The sequence below is a fragment of the Sander lucioperca genome, chromosome 2 (assembly GCF_008315115.2).
Source record: "Sander lucioperca isolate FBNREF2018 chromosome 2, SLUC_FBN_1.2, whole genome shotgun sequence".
Classification (NCBI taxonomy): Eukaryota; Metazoa; Chordata; class Actinopteri; order Perciformes; family Percidae; genus Sander; species Sander lucioperca.
The window spans coordinates 43,159,096-43,180,931 of record NC_050174.1 but is presented as its reverse complement, the minus strand read 5'-3'; the positions used below and the strand labels follow the sequence as shown (position 1 = coordinate 43,180,931).

The 21,836-nt window shown below is 41.2% G+C and overlaps 4 protein-coding genes across 10 annotated transcripts in view; all 4 read right to left on the bottom strand.

The window, feature by feature from the left end:
• Positions 1-25: 25 nt before the first annotated feature.
• Positions 26-2,858, bottom strand: ctu1 (cytosolic thiouridylase subunit 1 homolog (S. pombe)). Of its 2 annotated transcripts, none has more exons than XM_035998304.1 (3): positions 2,646-2,858; positions 1,122-1,622; positions 26-981 (listed from the first exon to the last, which is right to left on the bottom strand). In XM_035998304.1, the coding sequence occupies exons 2-3, from the start codon at positions 1,615-1,617 to the stop codon at positions 446-448; spliced, it is 1,032 nt and encodes a 343-aa protein (XP_035854197.1). In that variant the 5' UTR covers positions 1,618-1,622; positions 2,646-2,858; the 3' UTR covers positions 26-445. The 2 variants fall into 2 exon arrangements, with proteins under 2 accessions (XP_035854197.1, XP_031156682.1); XM_031300822.2 differs by having other exon boundaries at positions 363-981; positions 2,637-2,856.
• A 2,722-nt stretch (positions 2,859-5,580) lies between these two features.
• On the bottom strand, positions 5,581-7,611 carry crybb2 (crystallin, beta B2). 2 transcript variants are annotated; one of them, XM_031300413.2, is made up of 6 exons: positions 7,405-7,611; positions 6,951-7,038; positions 6,632-6,750; positions 6,273-6,405; positions 6,033-6,175; positions 5,581-5,920 (listed from the first exon to the last, which is right to left on the bottom strand). In XM_031300413.2, exons 2-6 carry the CDS (start codon positions 7,011-7,013, stop codon positions 5,752-5,754), a joined length of 627 nt encoding a protein of 208 aa, XP_031156273.1. In that variant the 5' UTR covers positions 7,014-7,038; positions 7,405-7,611; the 3' UTR covers positions 5,581-5,751. The 2 variants fall into 2 exon arrangements, with proteins under 2 accessions (XP_031156273.1, XP_031156274.1); XM_031300414.2 differs by having other exon boundaries at positions 7,411-7,510.
• Positions 7,612-11,439: 3,828 nt separating this feature from the next.
• On the bottom strand, positions 11,440-14,023 carry LOC116050600 (beta-crystallin B3-like). 2 transcript variants are annotated; one of them, XM_031300809.2, is made up of 6 exons: positions 13,817-14,023; positions 13,433-13,530; positions 12,985-13,103; positions 12,719-12,851; positions 12,389-12,531; positions 11,440-12,218 (listed from the first exon to the last, which is right to left on the bottom strand). In XM_031300809.2, exons 1-6 carry the CDS (start codon positions 13,977-13,979, stop codon positions 11,969-11,971), a joined length of 906 nt encoding a protein of 301 aa, XP_031156669.2. In that variant the 5' UTR covers positions 13,980-14,023; the 3' UTR covers positions 11,440-11,968. The 2 variants fall into 2 exon arrangements, with proteins under 2 accessions (XP_031156669.2, XP_031156670.1); XM_031300810.2 differs by having other exon boundaries at positions 13,902-14,019.
• A 561-nt stretch (positions 14,024-14,584) lies between these two features.
• si:ch73-138n13.1 (titin homolog) overlaps positions 14,585-21,836 on the bottom strand; it is a 36,437-nt gene continuing 29,185 nt past the window's right edge. For all 4 annotated transcript variants that reach the window (XM_031300775.2, XM_035998277.1, XM_035998274.1 and 1 more), the window contains 6 exons: positions 21,174-21,339; positions 20,761-20,923; positions 18,420-18,553; positions 17,268-17,410; positions 17,065-17,152; positions 14,585-16,172 (listed from right to left, as the gene is read on the bottom strand). In XM_031300775.2, the coding sequence (XP_031156635.2) occupies positions 17,077-17,152; positions 17,268-17,410; positions 18,420-18,553; positions 20,761-20,923; positions 21,174-21,339 (682 nt within the window). In that variant the 3' untranslated portion in view covers positions 14,585-16,172; positions 17,065-17,076. The remainder of the gene's footprint in view (positions 16,173-17,064; positions 17,153-17,267; positions 17,411-18,419; positions 18,554-20,760; positions 20,924-21,173; positions 21,340-21,836) is intronic.

The following is a 21,836-nucleotide window of genomic DNA, read 5'->3' as shown; positions in this document are numbered from 1 at the left end:
CCGAATCAAGAAGAAACAAAAAGGATACTGGACAATGCATTTATTAAATTAGTTTATAAAACACCTTGGAATGTGACAACTGTCATCATATCCTCCCCAGAGATTTTCGCATTGGAACATAAGTAGCATAAAATAAAATATGCCATCAGTGAGAGATTCCATATATATATATATATATATATATATATATATATAAAACCATTGGAAAGTATGTGTATCTCAGTGATTCCTGGTTATCAGCTGTAAAACAGCAGTGAATGGACTTTCTATGCTGTGAAGGTTCCATGCCAACTTTCAATACATATTAAATTGATGCCAAATTAAAACAAATAACATACTTATTAGACTAGTCTTTTCTTATGTAAAAGACAACAAATGTGGTTTATTCTAAAATGCTAATATAGATATTCAGTCTTATGTCAAATAAAACAGAGGATAATAATTGTCAAAAGTCTGCTGATTTCAGCTTCCTCTCCTCCTTCTCAGTAAGGGGCTGCTGGGAGAGGATTTTGCCATGCAGGCGGTGGTGTTTGCCGATGCCCAGCTTCGGCAGACCTCGGTTCAGCCCCTCCAGCAGCACACATGACTTGCACAGAGCCTGGCTGGAGATGTAGCCACAGCGGTTGCAGGTTCCCTGCACAGGCATCTTCACCCCCTCCCGCACAGACAGGTTCTCCCCTGAGTGGATGATATCCATTATGGAGCTAGGCCTTACGCTCTCCAGGTCCTTTAAAAAGGTCCTCGCATGGCCACGATAAGCATTGGGAGAGTAGATACATTCAGTGGAAAAGTAGTCCAACTTCTTAAAGTAAGCGTAGAGAACAATCTCTTTCTCATACGCGTATTTGAGGGGCTTGCAGCGCGGCACGACCCCTTCGCCTTCGCTGGCTGTGGAAATGGCAGTGCAGCGGCGCAGACGTGCTATGTCACCTCGCAAGACGTTCATCAAAACTGTCTCCGCCACGTCGTCAGCATTGTGACCTGTGAAAAAAAACAAACACATCTAGCCATTGTAACATATTCTAACAAAACACTTATTCTTTGACATTGAGGCCAAGTGTGCTCAGTCCAATTTCAAAACTTTTGCATTCACATTTTAAAATGATGTTATTTGGAGTTACCTGTACATATCTTGTCCACTTTCAGCATGATGGCTCCTCTGTCTAATGCCTGCCTTCTGAACACTCCACAGAAGGTGCAGTTATTTTTCAGTCCCACCTGCTTCACTATAGCATCCATAGTCCAGCCATACAGCTCCTCATACGACACAATCTTCAGCGGCAGCTCATACTGTTGCTGATTCCTCTTTACTGTCTCCAAGGAGTCATCTCGGTAACCAGAGATTCCCTCATCCACCGAGAGAAGCATAAGTTCAAGGCCATAGTTGTAGCGCTCATTTAGAAGCTTCATTACATGTGCGAGCACTGTGGAGTCCTTTCCACCCGAGGCAGCAATTCCTACTATTTCCCCAGGGTTGAACAGCTGTGCTGCCACGATCGTCTGATGCACCTCCTCCTCAAAGGCCCAGAAAAAGCACTCCTTGCACAGCGAATGACCCGTTTTTGGACGTTTCAGCACAGCACGCTTGTCAACACAGTTACTGCACAGGACAGGCATCTCAACTGTTGGAGGAAGTTTTTTTCAAAAGGATAACAATATTATTGTGTCAGATGCTTTAGTACAGCTGACCCACAGGTTTTAGTGTCAATTACTTTTTCTCTTTCATTATCATTCACTTGTTGTAAGCGATCTTACACTTTTATTTTAGTAAAAAGGTGTCCCTGGAATACAAAATCTCTCTATAGTTTAATATGTCTGTCTGTGCTATAGAAAAGCCCTTATTACACAAATACATTATTTTCCAATAAAGGGAACACAAAAGATACAGAAAATCTGGCATTAAGACTACTTTTTGATACTGGGTAACGGTAAAAATAGTGTCCCAAATCCACACCACTATGTGATTCTAAACAGGTTTTGATTATGCAGCTGGAAAAATGACAACATTCAGTATACTAAGAATGCCATTTGCCTACTAAATTAACTTGATTTTTAAATATGTTGTTAATGGATACCCATAATGCACTGCTGCACAGAGCTGATTGCAACTGGACATTTCGACCAACTCGCCAACTAGCTAAGTTACAACATACAATATTTAAGAAGCAAGTAAGTAACTTGTACTACACGGTAGCATTAGTGGACTAATATGTTTTTGAGGCATGCTGAATTTAAGAGTTGAACAATACTACTCATAAAACGTCTAACAGGAATGTACTTTTGGCAACGAGCAAAGCTCATGTAGCTAACGTTAATTGCCAGCTTTGAAGGGAGCTAAGTTAGATGTGAGGTTGTCTCTGTTCAAGACTCCCAACAACTACACAAACCTAGCTAGTGGGATTAAGTTCATACAGACAAGCCCTAAAACGTTTCACATAACTTGTTTGAAATGACTTAATATAATAAAAGCACACGTCAGTTAATTAACGTTAGCTATCCGGTTTGACAGCGTGATTGAAGTCCAATGATACCAAAATCATCATGAGCAAACGGTCAACATTATACGTGTTCTAGCTAACGTTAGCTAGCCAAGTTCAGCTAACTAATCACATTTCTATAAGTTAACATTTCCATACCAACGTTTCCGACAAACCGAGGTCTGAATCGAGAATGTGGGGATGAAGTACCCTAGGAAAACTACTTTTAAAATATAACTTTTCTTTCTTAAACAACATTAGCGTTAGTTAAACGACCAGATAAAGTGGCATGTTGTTTCATCATGTGTCGTTAGCTCTTCTTCACCCGGAAAACCGGAAGTGACATCAGTCGTTAGCCCCTGCAGCGCAACCTATTGGTCGCTGTTGCCCAGTGCACGTGAAACTAATATTAAAGGTACAATATGTAACTTTTCTGCTATAAAATGTCTAAAAACCACCATACCTATGTTATAAATTTTGTTTGAGTTGTGTAGTTACACTATCCCAAATGTTTCCATCAAATGGCAAACCCAGAGAAATCTGTTAATTTATTTTCAGACACGTCACGTTTCATTTAGTCGCCTGTCAGTGGCGTCATATAACCTTTTACCATCTAGTTACTCGTAACTTCCGTCAAAACACGGGCACCCAGACGTTCGAGAGTAATTGTAAATCATACAATGTTACAGAAAAAAATACGGGTAACACTGTTTTTCTGCCAAAAGGCATCATTTTGTGATTAATTACATGCCAATTTGCAACACAGTAATACAGCAGAAACCTTATTTATTGATACATCAATATTAATCCAGCTTAATGTTACTACAATGTATGTGCTGGTTGACAAGTAGCTAATGTTAATGCTAGCTAATGTTTGGTGGATAACATTATAGGGTTACACATCGTTCAATACGCTCATAAAGTTATTAGTAGTGTGATTTAGAGGTGCAACGATGAATCGATTAATCGATTAGTTGTCAACTATTAAATTAATCGCCAACTATTTTGATAATCGATTAATCGTTTGAGTCATTTTTTTATTAAAAAAAAAAAAGATTTCTCTGATTCCAGCTTGTTAAATGTGAATATCTTCTACTTTCTTCTCTCTTTTGTGACAGTAAACTGAATATCTTTGAGTTTTGGACAAAACAAGACATTTGAGGACGTCATCTTAGGCTTTGGGAAACACTGATCCACATTTTTCACCATGTTTTGACATTTTTATAGATCAAACAACTAATCGATTAATCGAGAAAATAATCGACAGATTAATCGACTATGAAAATAATCGTTAGCTGCAGCCCTAGTGTGATTGTTTTGACCATGGATAAAAGCAGCACTGCGCTAACCCACGAATAAGTTCACTAGTAACGTTAACGTTAGCTGTATAGCTAGATAGACGATTAATCTAATGCTAATTTAGCCAGCTAGCACACCCCGCTCTGCCTGCCTCACTCCCCCGGCACAAAGAGACTTCATTCTGGATGATAGCTGACAACACAGCCGGGACATGTAGCAATAGCTAGTTACCGTTAGCCCCAGCCGGTGCCGTTGCTAACAACGCTAACGGCAGTTTAATGAAGCGTCGGGAAACAGAGAATAGCAGACCCAGGCATCCTAGTCACAACATTGGTCATCCATAATGTTAGCTGTTAGTGTTTGTACTGAAAATCTCCTCCCTGTCGAATTTCTTCCCCTTTCGCGTTTAGATGTCTTTACAGTTAGTGTAATGGCAAAATTATATTTAAGCATGATTCTTTATATTCTTGTCTTATTTATGTTTTATTTTGTCACACAAATGCTGAAAGTGAGTTTTTCTTATTCTCACATGTTGAAAGTAAGAGTCACAAAGTCTGGGAACAAAATGTGTATGCTGAACAGATAGGGGCTACAAGGTCACCCTAAACTATTTGTTATTTCTCCCTGGATAGTTGAGACTTCTCACATAGTTGAGATAAACGGGATGTCTAAACCTTGGGGTAGAAAGTGGTACAGAGGGGAAGAAGTGAAGTGGCTCCTGAATGTCTGATGTTGATGATTGATTGTAAGAAATGTTGAGTCATGTTTAGAAAGGGGGGCATGTCTTTCTATCTCACTGGAGACGCATATATACTGTGTGCTTTTTCTTATTCGTTGAAGAGACCTTTCACACCAGCGCTGCGTGCCTTTTGTGAACCGTGTGCTTCCTGCATTTGCAAATGTAATTAAATACTCAAAGACCAAACTTTGGTTTAATCCTCAAATCGTCCTTATTTGTTTCATCTGGTGTTTTTGATACGCACTCCTGCTGCTAACAAGAAAAACTTCCACTACATTAGCTAGCTAAAGGACAAAAGGTGGGTTAAGCACCAAATTGAATAGTTAAGATTACAGAAAAGTGAAGGGGGAGATCGGGCAGCTGGGAGATGTTCTCCTGCTGCTGACAACGGCAATCGAACATGCTTTCCGTCCTGGAGATTCCCCCTGCAATCCCCTCCCACACCCGTCTCTCAGCCTCGTTGAGTAGCTAGCTAGCGTTACAACAAACCCTGTCCGCCCGGTAAAATCCAAAAGGTGACATTGGCATATGAAATATACTGTGATAGTGTGGTTTTAACTGCTGGCTAATCATTAGCCAGCATCTAAAACCTGCTAACGTTATAGCCCTGGCTCACTAGCTAACTAGTCAGCTAGCTACCAATACAGATTGAATCAAGAAAAACGTAATTATGTTGGGGAAACTGCAGCTATTTTATTAGCATGACATGAATAAACGTTACTAAACGTAACGGGAATAAACTTGAATAGGTAAACTCGTCCGTGAACAGATGCATTCTAATCGACGACAGTGTTTAGCAATAAAAACTCCCATAATTCCACGCAACTTCCCAACGTCATCAAACGTCTGTGTTTACAATCCATTGTTTTGGCGGCAGAAAGTTACATATTGTACGTTTAACAGCACTGAAATGTTTTTTTTATTTTTTATAATACCTTCATAGACCAAATAATTTAACATAACTGACGTAACTTTATTCCACCTGTGATGTCCCTTTAAGATGTTGGCTAGAAGTCTGGCAAAGAACTTAGGCAGAGGGTGAAACAGGTAAAACACACAACTAAGTCAAATGTAAGCCATAAGGATTTATTAGTTTGCTTCAAAGAATGTCACTACTGCAGCAGCTGCAATAGATATCAAAATGCAGTATGGTGTAATGGAAGGACAAAGGGGTTGGTGCTGGAAGGGAGCAAGGCATGGCGAGGTCAGGGTTCATGACAGGAAAGTGTCACAAGCTTAGTTGACAGGGTGAAAAATACCCCTCTGATGCCACTGCATATCTCTGATGCGCCGAACCGACTGGATCTGAGGAATCTGGGCTCCGAACTCAGTGCTGTCCTTATACTCCCCCTTTTCAAACAGGTACTGATAGCCTCTGTAGCCTGGATACTGATAGCCCACCCACCTGGTGCACCAGGAGCACAAAGAGGGGAAAACAGATAAGAGACAGTTAAAGGTAAAAGGATAGGGACGTGTAGTAAGTTATTTTCACCATCTCGACAGAGGATGTTACTCACGTGCCACTCTGAACCCGAACAGAGGAGACCTTCTCCTGGTAGCCATGCGCATGAAAGCTGGGGACATCGTCATCTATGATTTCTATCTTCTTCCCTGCGAAGCTGGGGTTTTCGTAAAGGACAATCTTGTGCTCCTGGCTGTCCTGAGAGAGGAGAGAGGGGCATTAACCCAGTGGGTGATTTGGGAAGCACGTGATGGGACGCATGCCAGGGGTAACAGTAAAAAGTGTTCTTTCTTACCACTTTAATCGGGCGGAATGCAACAATGGTGTCACTACGCCTGCTGTTGGTCCAGGAATCCCAGCGAGGATACTCCCCCTTCTCAAACACATACTGCTCCCCCTTACAGTTGTCCTGCTCGTATCCCACCCATCTGAGCGGGCAGAGGAGAAAGAAAAGGATGGTTGTGATTGGTGTAGGGGCAAAGCAGGGAAGAAAGCTAATAGCACATTTTTCTGGCCATTTTACTCCCTTCCATCCCATACTCATTCACAATAGTATTTTCCTCTGACTGGCCCAGTCTCTTGTGTCACTGCCTGCCTGCCTGTTTGGTTTTAAACCATTGTCTAGTGTTTTGTCTGTTTCTGACCCACACTTACGGTCCACACAGCACCAGTATGGAGCCCACTTTCTCCACGCCTGCTTCCTGGAGGTTGTTGCAGGGACCAGTCAGCTCATGGCCTTTTCCCTGGAAGTTTTCCTGCTCATAGATAACCAGCTGTACCAATCATGGGAGAAAAGGGGAAAGGGTGAGTGTTGTCGAGCTACTGAGCTCAATTTCAAGAGTGCAAATCAGTTTGCAATCTGATGTGCGGAGGATGCAAGGATCCAAATAGGGCCCAAACAAGTGCTTACTCCAAGGAGGAAGTTATAGTGTAACTGAATTGTTCTCTGCATGTCTGTTGCATTTCCTCTCACCTTAAATGCACTGGTGCTTGGCAGCTGCTGCTTGGATGCAGGGTTCAGGTGGTCTGTGGCCATAGTGAATGGATCGGCAAAGATGAAACTGAAAAGAAGAAACGATAATTTCTTTGTTTGTGATAAATATCTGTGGATGTCTACACGATTTACAAAATGTTCTATCGTTATATCAAAAATATGAGCAGGTCAAACTGCTGTTTATCCCACTGTCATAGATTTAGTTTTATATTATTTACTCACACACATGTATACAATTGTCCTTCCCTCTCCCTCCAAAACAAAGTTTCTAAAGTTCACAGCCTTCTGAACACAGAATTACAGCAATGCAACATGAGATACAGTTTGTAGAGAATAAACCTAAAACGGAGGCAAAATGAAAATACGTTTAAAAAAAAATTATAAATGTAAACTTTATAAAAAAAATACAGCGTGACGGACATGAACCTCTTACCAGTACCTGTCTGTGCCAGTGTGTTTGTAATGGCACGATCAGCCCAATATATACGGGACGCCCAGGGGTGGAAACTCTGCCAACAGTACCCACAGTGTCCAAGCCGGCCCGCAGATCGGCCTGCCATAGGCCCAGCAGACTGAAATGAGGGGTCACCGCGTAGCTTCCCCCCACCCCGGGGTGTCACACTCGCACAAAGTTATTTCATTAGTTGTCAGTTTTGTCCAGCCAGTCATTGTTCGATATCCACATGATTCAGCACAAACAGTGCCAAGAGTCCCACACCTACAATGAGAGAGAGAGAGAGAGAGAGAGAGTGAGAGAGAGAGAGAAGGATTGTAAAAGATGGGTTTTACCGTGCTGTAGAGATTCGGACCGATTTTAATAACAGTCCAAATACTGCAGAATATTTCCACAGGACAGAAGGTTTATTTGATATTCAATTTCTAGAAAACACTATTAAAGTTTCATGTCGACATGTGCCTCTGCTGTTTGAAAGCTCCAAAGCTGGTATTTTTCAGTCAAACCTGATTACCGCACACGCCATCTTTCTCCTGTTGGCAGTACTAAAGTGTAGTGATCAATTTAAAAAAAAAAATAATGCAAGCAATATACCAAATTTCATCATTTAATTAGTTTGAATGACCCTGCATGTGCATGTCAACAATCCTGCAAGGGGAAAGAAGAAGTTAATATTGTCCTCTGTTGAAGAAAATATGTTGTTAATATTTTAGAATATTATATAATTATAAAAGAATATTAGAATTTACACAGTAAATAATATGTATAAGTTAAATACAACTGGATCAAAGTGGACATGTGTCACTACTGAGGACAGATACAACATATTGTAGATATTTTAGATGAGAGGTTTTGTGGTGCAGCAATTATAATGTGATTAAGTGCTTTTCTCAAGTTATACATTAATGTGCCATTTTGCGTAATATAACCGGTACTTCATTTGAATATTTTGTGAGACTTTACATGTGTACTCCACTACCTGGAGCCTTTTGCTCCACTTCATTTCAATTCACTTCACTTCACTTGCAGAATCAGTGACATCAGTCACAAGTTGCTTTGGAGGATGACATTTCAGATGTGAATCATGGTAGCATGAAATACTTAAAAAATTAAAAATATATACTTTTATTGCCTTTATGACGTGCAGCTAAAGACCACAGTTAGGAACCGAACCCACAGCCGCTGCGACAAAGACTGAGCCTCTGCACATGGGGCGCGCGCCCAACCAGGTGAGCCAACCAGGCTCCCCGAAATATGACATTTTAAACTACAGTAACGGGCAATATTATGGAGTAATTACACAAGCTACTATAATAATTAGGGCTGGGACGATACGTTTTTGTCCCGATTCAATTCTTTCACAATACATGGGTGCCGATTCCATTTGTATTGCGATCCGATAGTATTGAGTATTGTGATTTCCTTTAACAAAAACAAAAGTTAAATAATACACTGCTAGAGACAAATATATCATGAGGCATTTCTATAAGCCAACTGTTTTCTAAAAAGAATACACATCACTTGTCTGTCTATTTATTTCAGTTATAAAGAAGTACATAACATGTATTTTCTACATTTTCTGCTTTTGTTCTGTTTTGCTGGAAATGGATATGATGTAGTCGCCGTCGGCGGTACTGTATAAACAGAAAATATTTAGTAATAAAAATAATAACAAATATAAATTCTAGGGAAAAGAATCGATTTTAAACATTGTTGCAAAAAATCACGATACATACGATTTTTGATGTTTTTTTTTTCCCCACCCCTAATAATAATAATAATAATTATGATGCTAATACACCTTATTTGCATACAGTAGCGCCTTTCATACAAGAAATGCAGCACAAATGGCTTTACAATACGGAAAAATAGATAGAATTCACATAAAATCGATAGAATCGCATAATTAATGGAAAATGAGATGTAAAATAATATGGTAAAAATAAGATAGAATACATAGAATGCATAACATAAGACAGAAATAAAAACCCACTGAATGATAATAATAAAAATAAAGAATATTAAAATCAGTACCCATCGTGGCCAGGTTGGATCAGTGGGTAGAGCAGGCAGAAAAGCCCAAAAAACTTATCTTTAAAATCAGTACCCATATTTGTAGCACTACAGAAGGTAAGTAGGAAGTCATTTTTATAAATAGAGTATTATTATTAATATTATTATTATTAAGTGAAGAGTTTAAGCCCCTCTCCACATCTGCTGGTGGGAGTGTTACATCTCAGTTGATCCCCATCATGGCTGTGCTGTGCTGCAGCCTTCAGAAAGCAAATGCACCCGTATAGCTCCAGGGCCGCTAAACTGACCTGGCAATGACCTCGCGGGAAATGTACAAAAAGATTTGTGTAGGTGAGGCAATGTGAAAAGAAAAATCCAAGTTTCCATGTGTTCTTGTAGCTGTGCTTACATTTCCAAAAAAAAACATGTTGAAGATCTGATTGATGTGACAGAGAATGAATAGAGTCCAATATGACTGATGGAGACCGAGGCTCTTCGGCATCAATTTTCTAAAACTACCCAATGTTTCGTCTGAAATGCTCCTGTATCCTGTAGATAACTCCACCTAATAGAACGCAGAACATTAACTCACAGCCAGAAATGCTTCAGTGAACAGTTTGTGGTGCATGCAAATCATGTTTCATCATGTATTGTCATAAAAGGCACACAGCGGAATGTGCTTTTATGAGAAGAGTTTGAGACACACTCGCTATAGATATAAAAAATAAAGAGGCAGTGACTATTCTGATGAGATATCGTATGTTTTTTCACTTCATTACACTTAATTTCAGTTCAATAGGTCACAGAAAAAGACTGTATGGGAGAGCACTAATTCCTTCTTTGTGGTTTTCTTGAGATTACAGGCAAGCTTTGTGATCAATATCTGGTTGTATCCTCAAGGCAGAGGCTAGAGACTCGAGTAAAACTGAGCTGTTTTATAACATCTGTCATCTGATGATTCAAAACAGAGGCCTGAGCTTACATCTACCGTTTATGAAGAATATACATGTATCGAGAGTTCTGTCAAAGAATTTAAGGGTGCGAAAAGTCGGCTCCATGTTGTAGTGCAACTTGTTTGTGTACGTCTGAATTAGGGATCCGAGTGTTAGAGCTCATGACAACAAGGCGTTATGCTCCAGTGAAAGACACAGATATAAGTGCAGGAAAGTGATACTGCAGCCCAGAAATAGTCCACAATCCACACTGAGAACTACAAGAATATATTCACCAGGGTTTTCCCTACCATTATAAGGCTTAGTACCCAAGTCGATTCGGGCACCACCTACTGTAAGCCCAATGAATGTGAAATCAATGTGAGCATCAAAACTAACTAAATGACTCAGAGCTAATGATTGTAGTTGGTCCCCAGTGGACTAGCACATTTGTCTTTAAGTTTTTTGAGCTTTACCTATTTATTATCTGCTCTAGCTTTTCCAATGTTTTAGACACAGATATGGTAATAGTAAAGGTCTAAAATGATGTGAAATTGAATATTCTTTCTGTGAAAAACTTAACATTTTCTTGAGGGAGGAAACCCCCAGCCAAATACGTGCACCTAATTCTTCCACAAACCTAGGGAAAACACTGTTCACATATATCTGTATGCTACAGATGTGCTCACAGCTGCATGTTTTGCAAGTATTTATTACTGGCGTGAGCAAATCGAAAGGATAGGGGAGCAATGCAGGAGACAGAGGAAAACAATGATATGTTATGCTGGTCTATTCTCTGTTTTTAATAATGTTTATGTCTATATTTAATATCTACTTAATAGAAATCACAAAAAGTAATCATGTATGCAGATGGAATCTATTTGGATTGTGCAACACAGATCTGAGCTCATTATTATCAGAAGGCAAATATTTAACTTATCCAAACTACACTCATAATTGACTCACATGAGTTTAACATAGATGTTATCAGTTCCTAATGTTTACTTGGTGACCGTTCATCATGAGGATCATCAACCATCAAATGCACAATGACGACTATGGAAGGGAATGCAGTGCACTCTGTTTTAATAGCAAGCATACATAAAGTATGACATCACTTCCATTGCTGTTAAGCAGATGCGTATATATCCACATATTCACTGCATGTGCTCCTACAGCTGGATGAGGCTTTCAGCTGTCTGACTAAAATTGGAAAACACAAGCAGCAAAAGTGGCAAAACATGACTTGAAAATGAATTTAATTCGAAACACATCTGCAGTTTATCTTGAGGAAAAATATCTGCCAAATGTAGGCTACATTATTTCCACATAAATGTCAGTTTTACATCTCTGATAGTGTTTTTCCAAATCTGTACTATTTCAGTTAAAGCCATTTTCCATCTTGACTTATGACATCACCAACAAAAAGGGCCAATTCCAGGTCAAACAACTTTTATTCGCCACTGAAACGTATACATGGCACTCCTCTTTGGGCACAAGCAGCGTTTGCCATGGTCAGGTTAAGGCAGAGGGCAGGCACTGTCGGCAGTGTGGGGTGAGGCTGTGGGAGGGGGGCGGGAGTTGTGTGAGGATCCTGCTCAGCTGGCTCCAGCTGTGGCAGGAGGGGCAGGAGGTGCTGGGGCGGGGTCGGGGTCGGGTCCTGGGCCGGGAGCCGGAGCTGGGTCGAGGACAGTGAAACAGCCCTTCTTGTGCCACTGCATGTCCCGCACACGTCGGACAGACTGGATCTGAGGTGCAGGGGCCTCCCAGTCGTTCCAGTGCTTGAAATCTCCTCTCTCGAAGATAAACTGGCGCCCCCTGTAGCCTGGATACATGTAGCCGACCCATCTGGAAGAAAGAAAAAAAAAAAACGTGATGCATGTCTCACAATAGCCTCACAACACTGTTAGACAATACATAGTGTTTTGAGTAAGGTAAGGCAGATAAAATAGAAAAACAAGATTCACACTAGAAAGGAAGTGACATAGGGATGAAAGGGGGAATGTAGGGAGTCTTACGTTCCGTTAAGAGCCTTGACACTTGCCACACGATCCTGAAAACCGTGGCCCCACAAACTGGGCACATCATCATCAACAATCTCCATCTTTCTACCAGTAAATCCAGGGTTCTCATACAGATGTAGCTTGTGTTCGGCACTGTCCTATAGAGGAGAAATAGACACAGAGATACATTTTTTAGATGTCTCCAGTAGATGTTGACTAGGTAAAACAATGATGTATATATAGTGTGTAGGGAAGTAATGTGTGGGCAGCTCATATTTAAAACCCTGCACATTTCTGGAGCTTTATGGCTACAGTGTCAGTTTCGTATTGGGACTCGTCACCTACCACTGTGAGTGGCCTTAGAGACAAGAGGGAGTAGCTGTTCTGACTGTTGGTCCAAGTGTCCCAGCGTGGATACTCGCCCTTCTCCAGAATAAACTGCTCCCCTGTGAAGCCATGCCGATCATAAGCCGCCCAGCTGAGAGGAAAAGGAAGATAGGAATGATAGGAATAAAAGGGGAAAAAAGAGTTTTAGTTTACACTAAATACACTGATGTGACACCACATCAAACATTTTCTTAGACATGAATTAAACATTGAGCATTACTTACGGTCCTGACTCAACTATGACAGATCCAACCTTCTCCAGTCCCTTCTCTGTCACATCTTTACAGTCTGATGAAAACTCCGCCTTGCTGCCCTGGAAGTTCTCAAACTCAAACAGCAACACCTGGATCACAGAGAGGGACCGTAAAGATGGATATTCAGCAGCATGGCAACAATACAGAGAGGAGTCAGGTTCACCTCAGTCCCCATTGGGTGTGGTTTGGATAAAGGCCTTCATAAAAGTGGCTCATATTGTTCTTATGAACCTATCCACAGAATACTCCCAAAATACTGTAGAATTACTTACAATAACTTGTATTCTGATGTCTGCTCACCAGGCTACATAATAGAGACTCTTAAGAGATTTTTGACCAATAGTTGGACTTGTTGTGGTTGCACTAAACCACTCCAGGCGTGCAATCCTTCAGTCATCAAACCAGGTTGTTCCAGTACCTTATATGTGGCTCCAGCTCCACCCTGGCTCTTCCCTGCAGCCAGCTGCTCCGGGGCACTCTGCTGCTCCGACATCCTCCTGATCCACTGCTCCTCCACTTTTGGCCAGCAGCATATGCACAGGCAAAGCACCATCCATCATGCATGTATGTTCCAGCACACACACACACACACACACACACAACACACGCACAAGGAAAGCTCAATGTCACAATTGCAATTTATAACTCACCCCCAAAAAATAAAGTAGCAATATTTTGCCGAAGATTCTATTATATTAATTGAATAAGATAGAAAAATGATATCGTCATCCCTTAAAGTATACACTCATTAGTCCTTCAAAGTAGGTTCCATTACAATCCAGGATACCAAAATCATCCAAACCTGTGTCTCCAGTTGATGCAGCAACATCTAACTCCATTGCATTGGACTTATTACACCGACTGCGTCCAGAGTGAGGTTTTTTTACCTGGGTTATGCCTGCTAGGATGTGGTAGTGTCCCTCTTTTTTTTCTGTGCCACTTGGTGTTTGGTGGGGTTGAGCCATTAGAGGGCAGGGACAGGGGGGGTATTTATGGTTTATTTCTGGCCACAACAGCAGAAAAGGGGGAGCTGTTGATACAGCAAGTCTGTCGCTCACATTGTGTCCGTAACGCTGCCTCTCAATAGGCAGCTGTGTTGGCACGCGCTGCCCTGCCTGTGCGCCTGGCTGCCAGTGAGTACTGTGTGCGGGCACACGCAGAGAGAGCCAAGAGGATTCAGCAAACAGCCCCGCTCAGCACAAACACACACACGGACGTACACACACTCTGGGACTACACCCAGTCTCAACCACAACTGAACTGAACTGAACTTCCTCACACCTTTCTCGCATATTTGGGTTAGTATTGATCAGCAAGATCAAATACTAACATCTTAGAACCTTATCAAACTCGAGCTTTGATTTTATTCGCACCTTGCTCGACTAAATAAGACTCAGTAAGTGATTTGTGAGTTTCAATCGACTTTAAAGCTTAATTAAGGTTTTTAAGGAGTGCACACACTCATCAATCACAGAAATACCCAGAGAAATTGAGCGAATGCAGGTATATATATATATATTTTTTTTATGACCACAGGGTTAAACTTAGCCAGAGAAACACTAGACAGATGTGTAGCTCAAGTCAAGTAAATTTTATTAAGAATGTACTCACTTTAGGACACTGGCCAGAACAACACAGTGCAATATACATCTTTACTTTCAAATAAAAAAAAAAGGACCAATAAGGACATAAAAAAAAAAAAAAAAAAAATCAAACATTAAATTTCATGACAAAGTAAAAACGTCATGTACGTAGAAACCAGGGACAATCCCTCCGAAGACTCCCTCAACACATTCGCTTGCATTGCACGAGACACAAAAGGGGGGGAAGAGGTCAGTGCTGTAGTGCGTCAAGTGACAAAGTGCTTTATAGAAGCGCAGTGTGAGAGAGGAAGATTACAGTTCAAGTTGAAAAGCGGGTGCAAATGTTTATAGGAGGGTAGAGTCATTTAAACAATGTAGTGGACAAACCATCCCTCTGCTGGAGCCCGACGCTCGGAGCCAGTCAGTTTGAGCAATGCCGGGTTCGACAGCAAAGATTGTGCATGCACATTAATTAGGGGCAAAAATCGAGGGAAATTGCACATTAAACAACATTGTCAAAACATGATCGAGGAGTGTGTGAGGGCTACAAGTTGAACGTATGGCTTATAATGAATGTGTACAGCCACAATCATTCAATCTGTCAAAGGAGGGAAGACCGGCTGATTGTTTTTTATATATTTATATATATATAGAAGATTGAAGAGTGTATTTGTGCTGATAAGGAGTGTGCATGATTGACAGATGCAAAGTCACTTGGCCAAAAGTCCCCCGTCCTTCCACAAAAGACAAAAATATATTTAGACAAAAACATATATACAGTATGCAGCGACTGTGACACTGTTAGGGTTGTGGAGTGTGACAAAGTCTATTGTAGTGATGCATCTTAATGTTTTAAAAAACTAGCTCTCCGTCTCTGTTAAATCAATGATAATACAGCTATAACATCTCCTGATTACAGTTACTAACATGATATACACGCTCGCTGGCAATCAACTCAGCAGTGATTTGATCTATGTGTTCAAGAAGGAAAATCATTAGTGTATGAAATGTTATCCTATGGCAACGCTTCGCGTGACTCCCGTCAACAACCTCCGCTGACTGACGGACACGTATATGTCCGATGCAACATCTCGAAGAGGAAGACTGGCTGGATTGTCCTCCGGCGTGTGACGGAAGCACATCCAGGATGAAGAGGCGTAGTGGTCCCACATGTTAACCATTTCCTGAAATGCAGCGTGACAGGAAATAGTCGCCAATAATCGCCTTTTTCCTCCCGACTTCCTCCTGGTCCCTATTAAAGTGTTCACGTGAAGGGGCCTCCTGGTGCAGAAGAGCGTCAACAGGTTCCAGTGTGAAATGGATAAAGCAGAGCAGCCTGATGTTCTTTTTCTCCTTGCTTGCTTTTCTTTTCTTTTTTCTTTTTTTCCATAAGACAGAGACGCTCCATAAAAAAAAGGCACCATGCACATTAATCAACCCAGATGGGAAGAGAATATAAACAAAATTGAGAAAGAAAAAAAAGAAAAAATACATCAGCAGCTGTAGATTCACCTCTCCTACTCTCTGGGTCGAACGTTAAGGCTTCTGTTTCATAGATTCTTCTGTTAAGGCAACCTGGAAGGGAGTGCGAGAGGAGAACAGGGGTCACGAATGGAAATCATCGTGTTATCTTTTTTGTTGTTTAATAAACACCAGGGTTCATACGCATTTTAACCAATACTTTTCGGCAAATTTCCACAACTATGTATTCCTGAAAATTTCAGTCAACATTATACTAGGGCTGCAACTAACGATTATTTTCATAGTCGATTGATCTGTCGATTATTTGATATCTGATTGATATCTGATATTATTATATTAGTTGTTTGATCTATAAAAATGTCAAAACATGGTGAAAAATGTGGATCAGTGTTTCCCAAAGCCTAAGATGACGTCCTCAAATGTCTTGTTTTGTCCAAACTCAAAGATATTCAGTTTACTGTCACAAAGGAGAGAAGAAACTAGAAGATATTCACATTTAACAAGCTGGTATCAGAGATATCTTATTTTTTTAATAAAAAAATGACTCAAACGATTAATCGATTATCAAAATAGTTGGCGATTAATTTAATAGTTGACAACTAATCGATTAATCGATTCATCGTTGCACCTCTACATTATACAATAAGAATACAAATCTGTGTTAAAGTTTACCCTCAGAGGTTTAACAATAAAATGAATGACAATGTATGTGGTTCATAGTGGGATTCGTAATATCGCGCCCTGAATAGAAAGTTGAGGTTAAGACGACGTGAAAATACATTTATTAATCACATATTATTATGCTGTGTTAAAAAAAATTCCATGACTTTTCCAAAACTTTCTGGGTCCTTTAATGTTTCCAAAACATTTCCAGGCCTGGAATTTGCATTTTTTCAAATTCCAAAACTTTTCCAGGTTTTTTTCAAAACGTATGAACCCTGAAAACACCGTTTTAGACGGAGAGAACATTCAAAAACTAGCTCACCTCATTCACTTCCTAGCCGTCATTTTCATACTGACTCAAGCGCTTCTTGGACTTCAGCTCTTTTAACCACTGGGGCGGGTCCTCCTCACTACACAGATGAGACACAGACAGCAGAGTGAATGCAGGGACGAAGAGCTAAACGATGCACCGACGAGTTCTCGTCTCAAAAGAAAAACAAGTTCTCTTGAACTTGTGGAGCTTACCCATTCTCTTTCCCGCCAGGTGGGGGCAGTACACGCGCTGCCCTGGGAAGAAAGGGGGACTTGGGAGAGCGAGAAAGCTGGGAAGGAGAGGGAGTGGGTCCATCGATTTGATTGTCAGAGTCGCTCCTCTTCTTCAGCTGGGCCTGACAACAGGAACGGGACACATGTAAGAACTTCAAACACACCTTCTCTGCATGAATACCACACATGACGAGAGGGCGAAACAATAAATATATAAATACATTAACATGCTACATTAAAAGGTCCCATGACATGGTGCTCTTTGGATGCTTTTATATAGACCTCAGTGGTCCCCTAATACTGTATCTGAAGTCTCTTTTATATAGGCCTTAGTGGTCCCCTAATACTGTATCTGAAGACTCTTTTATATAGGCCTTAGTGGTCCCCTAATACTGTATCTGAAGACTCTTTTATATAGACCTTAGTGGTCCCCTAATATTGTATCTGAAGACTCTTTTATATAGACCTTAGTGGTCTCCTAATACTGTATCTGAAGACTCTTTTATATAGACCTTAGTGGTCCCCTAATACTGTATCTGAAGTCTCTTTTATATAGACCTTAGTGGTCCCCTAATACTGTATCTGAAGACTCTTTCCCGAAATTCAGCCTTGGTGCAGAATTACAGCCACTAGAGCCAGTCCCACAATGAGCTTTCCTTAGGATGTGCTATTTCTGTGTCTGTAGCTATTGAGGAGGAGAGAGGGGGGGGGGCAAGGTGGAGGGTGGGGGTGTGGCCTTGACCAACTGCCACTTTGCTCGTTTGAAAGCCATGATGTCTCTCTCTCATGGGTGGGCCAAATTCTCTGGGCGGGCAAAGCAGAGAAAGGGGAGGTAATCTTTCTCCTTATGACATCATAAGGAGTAAGATTCCAAATCGGCCCATCTGAGCTTTCATTTTCTCAAAGGCAGAGCAGGATACCCAGGGCTCGGTTTACACCTATCGCCATTTCTAGCCACTGGGGGACCATAGGCAGGCTGGAGGAACGCATATTAATGTTAAAAAACCTCATAAAAGTGAAATTTTCATGCCATGGGACCTTTAAGCAGAAACTGATACGAAGCATTAGACAGAACTGGTTAACATGCACATTTGGTGAATACATCATGACAAATTCCCAAGTGAGGCTCACTTTTAAAGCTGAAGGGTCCATCCCAGGGAACATGGCGACCCTCTGTGGCTGAGAGGAAACAGCAGGGCTGGCGTCGGCTCCTCTGGCCCGCTCCTCAGAGTCAGAGTCATCGTCCTTACTTTCAGCCTTTGCCTCTGGCACAGGGAGAACACGTTTTATTGTCACACGCGAGCATACAGTATTGTCCTTTAAAAAGAGTTGTGAGATGGGTCAAGTAAGTAAAACTTTATTTATATGGCACTTTTAAAAACACGCAGTTACAAAGTGCAATACATATGAATAGGGCTGGGCAATATATCGATATTATATCGATATCGTGATATGAGACTGGATATCGTCTTAGATTTTGGATATTGTAGTATCCTGATATGACAAGTAGTGTTGTTCCTATTCCTGGTTTTAATGGCTGGATTACAGTAAAGTGATGTCATTTTTTAACTTACCAGACTGTTATATCTTTTCTATTATGCCTTTACCCACTTAGTCATTATATACACATTAATGATGATTATTTATCAAAAATCTCATTGTGTAAATTTTTTTTGTAAGCACCAATTGTCTACCCTACGATATCGCCGCAATATCGATATCGAGGTATTTGGTCAACAATATTGTGATATTACATTTTTTCCATATCGCCCAGCTCTACACATGAACAAATAAATAACACTGAATAAACATGAATTATAATACAAAAATACAGCATAAAAGGGGGTGTAGCCCTTTACAAGAAGGCTAGTGTATAAAGGCAGGGTTTTTAAAAGATGCTTAAAACAGTCCAAAGGCTCCGCAGACCTGACAGAATGAAGGAGAAGCTCATGTAGGAGGTTATGTAATGCTTTGTAGGTAATCAGTACCTCCAGGATTTCGCGGCCTTCTTTTGAGACTGTTGTGGCCCAAAATGCCTGATTTCACGGGAGCTTTTGTAAAAAGTTGCGATAAAAGTTGCGATGTCTTTTGTATGTTTGTTGCAATTAAGTGCCGGGAGACAGTGAAAGTTGCGTTTTTTTTAATTTTTTTTATATATAGTTCTTTAAAAATAAAAAGGAAACTTGTTTTGGGGAGAATAAAATTACTCTGGGCTGAGGTTTCCTATGTAACCTTAACAAAAAGGGTCAGGATGCTGCAAATGTTGGTATAATATGAAAATGGCTGGTGGATTTAAGACAAAAAAAATAACAATTTATTGAATTATTCAAATCTGAATATATGTGTCAGTGGCTTGTTGATCTTTACATTGTTAGTTAATTTCCTAACCTGGCCTGGGACACACATTCATACGGTTTGATAAAGTAACGTTACTTATTGGACTTTAACTCATCATTGCACTTACAATAATCCTCAATTTATGTCATTGTGTCGTCTCATCTCCGGTTTTTCCTGCATCCGCCGTGTGTGTTTGTGTGTGTGTGTGTTTGTGCGTGTGTGTGCGCGTCAGTCGCGGGGGGAACTGAGCAGCCCCGCCCACTGCAGAGAGCCGACAGGATTGAAACAGCAGCAGCTTACAGCGAATTTAGAGTGAAAAATCGTTACAGCGTACATTAATGTTAAAATGCATACAGGTTGGCAGGACGGTCTGAAATGTTTTGCACGGTCTTTCACTGTCCGTTTTGTTGGTAAATGTGAGATGTTTGAGTCAGTCACACACGTCTCGTCTTCATCAGAAACAAGGAAATGATCAAACCGTGGCTGTTCTCTCACTCCCGCTTGGTCATTGGCTCTCAGAGTCACATACTGACGGCACGTGGGACTGCTGGGATTGGTTGAAGTCGCGGGAAACTTCAGGTTATTGGTCAAATTTGCGGAAAAGTTGCGGTGATTGGTCAAAATTGCGTGTCGCACCAAATTCGTGCCAATTGGTTGAATTTGCGACATCGCGAAATCCTGGAGGGACTGGGTAATCAACAGGATTTGGTACTGTATTCGGAATTTCACAGGAAGCCAATGGAGGGATGCAAGGATTTGTGCGATACGAGACTAACGACTTGTTCTGGTTTAAGTCTGGCGGCTGCATTTTGTACAAGTTGTAGACGACGTAGATCTGCTTGACTGAGGCATGAGAAGAGGGAATTCCAATAATCAATACGGGAGAATACCAATGTGTGAATTCACGGTTTCAGATCTGAAGGATTCAACATACATCGGATTTTTGCAATGTTTCGTAACTGTTAGCGGGTGCAGTTAGACATTCCGTCCTCCCATTTCTGAGAGATTAAAAAAGTGCACAACTAAACTTCTGAGTGCATCATTTTCACATACACCCATTTAGTGTATACTAGAGAAGGAGCTCATCTGATGGAACAGAACTGAATCAAGATGTTAGCGGGTCTTTGATGCTAACCTGTGGAGTCTCTGTAAAGCCAGTCCTCCGTGGTTCCTCCCTCGCCCTCGGACAGCGCTGCAGTCTGGCGGGCAGCTCTGGACGGCCGCGTCCGCGGGGCTCGTTTCTTCACCAGATGGGCCCTGGAGCGAAGAGCGCTGGTGTCTAACAGAGTGGTCGGAGCCTGGACATCCAGACACCAGAGAAATACATCAGCCAACGTGTAAACATATCGGTATAATCAAGGTCGTCGATGCAGTCGCGACACACATTTGTTGCTACAACATGAAAAGACCTCATTATTGACCGTTTTCTGCTGACACAAACGAGAACGTCTTAAAAAACAGCATTAGGCACGAGGGACTGGTAAAGGCACGTGTGGTAATATGTGCTATCAAAAGAAGTGAGCTGTGGTTACCTCAGATAACACTTACCTCAGGGAAAGGGAGTTGCTGGCTCTCCGATGAAGACGAGGGAGGGAGGCCGTCCAGAGCGTCAGTATCAAACTGTGAGGCACGATCACCTGGCGTGTGTGGGGGAGTGGGCTTTCTTGGTGAAGGGCTGGGATTGCTTTCTGAAGTGGGAGTGGCGGGAGTGAGGCTAAAAGATGGGGGGGAGGGGGGAGAGAGTTAGGAAACACCTCTGAAAACAACTGCGTGGTTGCTGTAACAACACTTGCAACCAAATAGAGTGTGAGTCACATCTTTCCTTTTGTTGACTTGGCTGTGGGAAGCTGTGATTTAGCTGACGCGCCTAAAACAAACTGCAAGCCTAAACACAAGCGATTCATATAAATATACGTAATAGACTATAATTTAACTTTCCTTTTTTCTACAAATTTGAATTGAGTGATTTTTCATTCTTATTGGTGTTTTGGTTAATGTTGGTGATATTATTTTCTGACCACAGGAGGCCAGTGACAGAGACATAACTGACACAGAAGAGCAATCTGTCTGTGTTACAGGGTAGCGCTGGAGATGTTTTAACTTCTTATTATGAGCAACGATAGCCCCGTAGCTACGGAAATATCAATTATTATTTATCCTGCCACAACAAATGGCTTCCTGTGGTAGAGATTCATTCATGTTTGGATTTAG

Bases quoted from the DNA above. Each gene is read 5' to 3' on its own strand.
- ctu1 (XM_035998304.1), bottom strand. From the start codon at position 1,617: ATGCCTGTCCTGTGCAGTAACTGTGTTGACAAGCGTGCTGTGCTGAAA. The intron at 982-1,121 runs GTAACTCCAAAT...TTTTTTTCACAG, and splicing joins AGTGGACAAGATATGTACAG to GTCACAATGCTGACGACGTG.
- crybb2 (XM_031300413.2), bottom strand. From the start codon at position 7,013: ATGGCCACAGACCACCTGAACCCTGCATCCAAGCAGCAGCTGCCAAGC. The intron at 6,751-6,950 runs GTGAGAGGAAAT...TGATTGGTACAG, and splicing joins CAAGCACCAGTGCATTTAAG to CTGGTTATCTATGAGCAGGA. The intron at 6,176-6,272 runs GTAAGAAAGAAC...CTCCTCTCTCAG, and splicing joins CATTCCGCCCGATTAAAGTG to GACAGCCAGGAGCACAAGAT.
- LOC116050600 (XM_031300809.2), bottom strand. From the start codon at position 13,979: ATGGCTCAACCCCACCAAACACCAAGTGGCACAGAAAAAAAAGAGGGA. The intron at 13,104-13,432 runs GTACTGGAACAA...TCTGTGATCCAG, and splicing joins GAGCTGGAGCCACATATAAG to GTGTTGCTGTTTGAGTTTGA. The intron at 12,219-12,388 runs GTAAGACTCCCT...TCTTTCTTCCAG, and splicing joins GTCAAGGCTCTTAACGGAAC to ATGGGTCGGCTACATGTATC.